This window comes from Oncorhynchus tshawytscha, linkage group LG26 (assembly GCF_018296145.1).
Source record: "Oncorhynchus tshawytscha isolate Ot180627B linkage group LG26, Otsh_v2.0, whole genome shotgun sequence".
Lineage (NCBI taxonomy): Eukaryota > Metazoa > Chordata > Actinopteri > Salmoniformes > Salmonidae > Oncorhynchus > Oncorhynchus tshawytscha.
The window spans coordinates 51,085,555-51,090,554 of NC_056454.1; the positions used below are offsets into that span (position 1 = coordinate 51,085,555).

The 5,000-nt window shown below is 48.1% G+C and overlaps 1 protein-coding gene across 3 annotated transcripts in view; it reads left to right on the forward strand.

The window, feature by feature from the left end:
- nrp2b (neuropilin 2b) overlaps positions 1–5,000 on the forward strand; it is a 232,944-nt gene that overhangs the window by 95,720 nt on the left and 132,224 nt on the right. For all 3 annotated transcript variants that reach the window (XM_042306811.1, XM_042306812.1, XM_042306813.1), the window contains exons 5-6: positions 2,808–2,963; positions 3,524–3,693. In XM_042306811.1, the coding sequence (XP_042162745.1) occupies positions 2,808–2,963; positions 3,524–3,693 (326 nt within the window). The remainder of the gene's footprint in view (positions 1–2,807; positions 2,964–3,523; positions 3,694–5,000) is intronic.

Sequence of the window (5,000 nt, forward strand, 5' to 3'; positions counted from 1 at the left end):
AATGTCCTGTGCATTGATATGATAATGTCCCTCTAGTATTGATATGGTAATGTCCCTCTAGTATTGATATGACAATGCCCATCTGGTATTGATATGGTAATGTCCTGTTTATTGATATGGCAATGTACTGTGTATTGATATGGTAATGTCCCTCTAGTCTTGATATGATAATGTCCTGTGCATTGATATGATAATGTCCCTCTAGTATTGATATGGTAATGTCCCTCTAGTATTGATATGGTAATGTCCTGTGCATTGATATGATAATGTCCCTCTAGTATTGATATGGTAATGTCCCTCTAGTTTTGATATGGTAATGTCCCTCTAGTATTGATATGGTAATGTCCTGTGCATTGATATGATAATGTCCCTCTAGTATTGATATGGTAATGTCCCTCTAGTATTGATATGGTAATGTCCCTCTAGTATCGATATGATAATGTCCCTCTAGTATTGATATGGTAATGTTTCCCTTGTATTGATGTGATAATGTCCCTCTAGTATTGATATGGTAATGCTTGTGCATTGATATGATAATGTCCCTCTAGTATTGATATGGTAATGTCCCTCTAGTATTGATATGATAATGTCCCTCTAGTATTGATATGGTAATGTCCCTCTAGTATTTATATGGTAATGTACCTCTAGTATTTATATGGTAATGTCCCTCTAGTATTGATATGATAATGTCCCTCTTGTATTGATATTGTAATGTCAGAGAGAGAAGGAGAGAGTGAGAAAGTGAGAGAAAGAAAGAAAGACAGAGAGAGCTACACGATGAATGTATTAGTCCCAGAAACCCCGGCTCATAGGCCTTCTTACCGCCCTGCCGCACCCCACCTCCCGCCCCCTTATGCCCTCCCGCACCCCCTACCCTCTCCCACCCCCTACCCTCTCCCACCCCCTACCCTCTCCCACCTCCTTCTCCCTCCCACCCCTAACCTCTCCCACCCCCTACCCTCTCCCACCCCCTACCCTCTCCCACCTCCTTCTCCCTCCCACCCCCTAACCTCTCCCACCCCTACCCTCTCCCAGCCCCTACCCTCTCCCACCCCCTACCCTCTCCCACCTCCTTCTCCCTCCCACCCCCTACCCTCTCCCACCCCCTACCCTCTCCCACCCCCTACCCTCTCCCACCTCCTTCTCCCTCCCACCCCTACCCTCTCGCACCCCCTACCCTTTCCCACCCCCTACCCTCTCCCACCCACTACCCTCTCCCAGCCCCTACCCTCTCCCAGCCCCTACCCTCTCCCACCCCCTACCCTCTCCCACCCCCTACCCTCTCCCAGCCCCTACCCTCTCGCACCCCTACCCTCTCCCACCCCCTACCCTCTCCCACCCCCTACCCTCCCGCACCCCCTACCCTCTCCCACCCCTACCCTCTCCCACCCTCTACCCTCTCCCTCTCCCACCCCCTACCCTCTCCCACCCCCTACCCACTCCCACCCCCTACCCTCTCCCACCCCCTACTCTCTCCCACCCCTACCCTCTCCCACCCCCTACTCCCTCCCACCCCCTAACCTCTCCCACCCCCTACCCTCTCCCACCCCTTACCCTCTCCCACCCCCTACCCTGTCCCAGCCCCTACCCTCACGCACCCCCTACCCTCTCCCACCCCCTACTCTCTCCCCCTACCCTCCCGCACCCCTACCCTCTCCCACCCTACCCTCTCCCACCCCCTACCCTCTCCCACCCCCTACTCCCTCCCACCCTCTACCCTCTCCCACCCCCTACCCTCTCCACCCCCTACTCCCTCCCACCCTCTACCCTCTCCCACCCCCTACCCTCTCCCACCCCCTACCCTCTCCCATCCCCTACCCTCTCCCACCCCCTACTCTCTCCCACCCCTACCCTCTCCCACCCCCTACTCCCTCCCACCCCTAACCTCTCCCACCCTCTACCCTCTCCCACCCCCTACTCCCTCCCACCCTCTACCCTCTCCCACCCCTACCCTCTCCCACCCCCTACTCCCTACCACCCCTACCCTCTCCCACCCCCTACTCTCTCCCACCCCCTACCCTCTCCCACCCCCTACTCTCTCCCACCCCCTACCCTCCCCCCCCCCTACCCCTCCCACCCCTCTCCCTACCCCTACCCCCTCCCACCCCTACCCTCTCCCACCCCCTACTCTCTCCCACCCCCTACCCTCTCCCACCCCCTACCCTCTCCCACCCCTACCCTCCCGCATCCCCTACCCTCCCCTACCCTCCCCCACCCCCTACCCTCTCCCACCCCCTACCCTCCCGCACCCCCTACCCTCTCCCACCACCTACCCTCTCCCACCCCCTACCCTCCCGCACCCCCTACCCTCCCCCACCCCCTGTTATGTTATGCTATGCTATGTTATGTTATGTTGTGTTATGTTATGTTATGTTATGCTATGTTATGTTATGTTATGTTATGTTATGTTGTGTTATGTTATGTTGTGTTATATTATGTTGTGCTATGTTATGCTATGTTGTGTTGTGTTATGCTATGTTATGTTATGCTATGTTATATTATGCAATGTTATGTTATGCTATGTTATACTATGTTATGTTATGCTATGTTGTGTTATGCTATGTTAGGTTGTGTTATATTATGTTGTGCTATGTTATGTTATGCTATGTTGTGTTGTGTTATGCTATGTTATGTTATGCTATGTTATGTTACGTTATGCTATGTTATGTTATGTTGCATTACGTTACGTTACATTATCTTATTTTAGGCTATATTTCGTTATGTAATGCTATGCTATGCTATGTAATGTTACGTCACATAATGTCATGTTCCTAATGGTGGTCTCCGGTTTGTGTATGTGTTTGCAGTGGGGCCTCTGATAGGACGTTACTGTGGAACTAAGATCCCTCCTGAAATCACATCATCTACAGGTATCCTGTCTCTGTCCTTCCACACGGACATGGCCGTGGCCAAAGATGGCTTCTCTGCTCGCTACAACATGACACACAAAGAAGTCAGCGACAGTAAGTACTGCTGTGTGTGTGTGTGTTTATTGATCCTTCTCTCTTCAGTTCTGTATCTGACTGTCCACCTGTCATTGATCGATTGGTTAATTGATTGGTCCACCTTTCATTGATTGATTGGTTGATTGATTGGTCCACCTTTCATTGATTGATTGGTTGATTGATTGGTCCACCTGTCATTGATTGATTGGTTGATTGATTGGTCCACCTTTCATTGATTGATTGGTTGATTGATTGGTCCACCTGTCATTGATTGATTGGTTGATTGATTGGTCCACCTCTCATTGGTTGATTGATTGGTCCACCTCTCATTGATTGATTGGTTAATTGATTGGTTAATTGATTGCTTGATTGATTGGGCCACCTGTCATTGATTGATTGGTTGATTGATTGGTCCACCTCTCATTGGTTAATTGATTGGTCCACCTCTCATTGATTGATTGGTTGATTGATTGGTCCACCTATCATTGATTGATTGGTTGATTGATTGGGCCACCTGTCATTGATTGATTAATTGATTGCTTGTTTGATTGATTGGTCCACCGCTCATCCTCCCCCAGCCTTCCATTGCAGTAACGCGTTAGGTCTGGAGTCAGGGAAGATCTCTGACGACCAGATCACTGCCTCCTCTTCCTTCTATGACAACACATGGTTGCCACGGCAGGCCCGCCTTAACAACGGCAACAACGCGTGGACGCCCAACGAGGACAGCAACAAGGAGTACATCCAGGTGAGACTCCATATTTAACAACTGTGTTAAAGTGCCTCGTGTCTCGTCTATCACAGGTCGTGTGGACAGAAATGTAATCTCATTCTCGTTCAGTGAGTGTAGATTCAGTCCAATGGAGATCAACGACCTGTGATAGACTTTTAAAGGTAGTTAACGCAATGTTTGCAGAGATCAAGAGCTCAAGTTGGAATCACCTTTAGAATTAACAGGTTTATCTGGTTGAATCTGAGTCTTTTGGCTGAGGACTTGAGAAACAGACAGAAGTTAAGTGTCTCCATGAGTCAGAATATACATAGATAGACGCAACATTAATAGTGGCTTCATACCTACAATGTGGTAAAATGTGGTACTATGAGGTACTATGTGGTATGGTGTGGCATGATGTGGTACTATGTGGTACTATTTGGTGCGATGTGGTACTATGTGGTACTATGTGGTACTACGAGGTACTATGTGGTATGATGTGGTACTATGTGGTACTATTTGGTGCGATGTGGTACTATGTGGTACTATGTGGTACTACGAGGTACTATGTGGTACTATGTGGTACTACGAGGTACTATGTGGTATGATGTGGTACTATATGGTACTATGTGGTGCGATGTGGTATTGTGTGGTATGATGTGGTACTACGAGGTACTATGTCTTATGATGTGGTACTATATGGTACTATGTGGTATTATGTGGTACTATGTGGTATGATTTTGTACTATATGGTACTATGTGGTACCATGTGGTATGATGTGGTACTATGTGGTATTGTGTGGTACTATGTGGTATGATGTGGTACTATGTGGGACTATGTGGTACTATGTGGTACTATGTGGTTTGATGTGGTACTATGTGGTATGGTGTGGTACTATGTGGTACTATGTGGTATTGTGTGGTACTATGTGGTACGATGTGGTACTATGTGGTATGATGTGGTACTACGTGGTATGATGTGGTATGATGTGGTACTATGTGGTGCGATGTGGTTTGATGTGGTACTATGTGGTACTATGTGGTATGATGTGGTACCATGTGGTATGATGTGGTATGATGTGGTACTATGTGGTACTATGTGGTATAATGTGGTACTATGTGGTATGATTTTGTACTATATGGTACTATGTGGTACCATGTGGTATGATGTGGTACTATGTGGTATTTTGTGGTACTATGTGGTATGATGTGGTACTATGTGGTACTATGTGGTATGATGTGGTACTATGTGGTACTATGTGGTTTGATGTGGTACTATGTGGTATGATGTGGTACTATGTGGTACTATGTGGTATTGTGTGGTACTATGTGGTACTATGTGG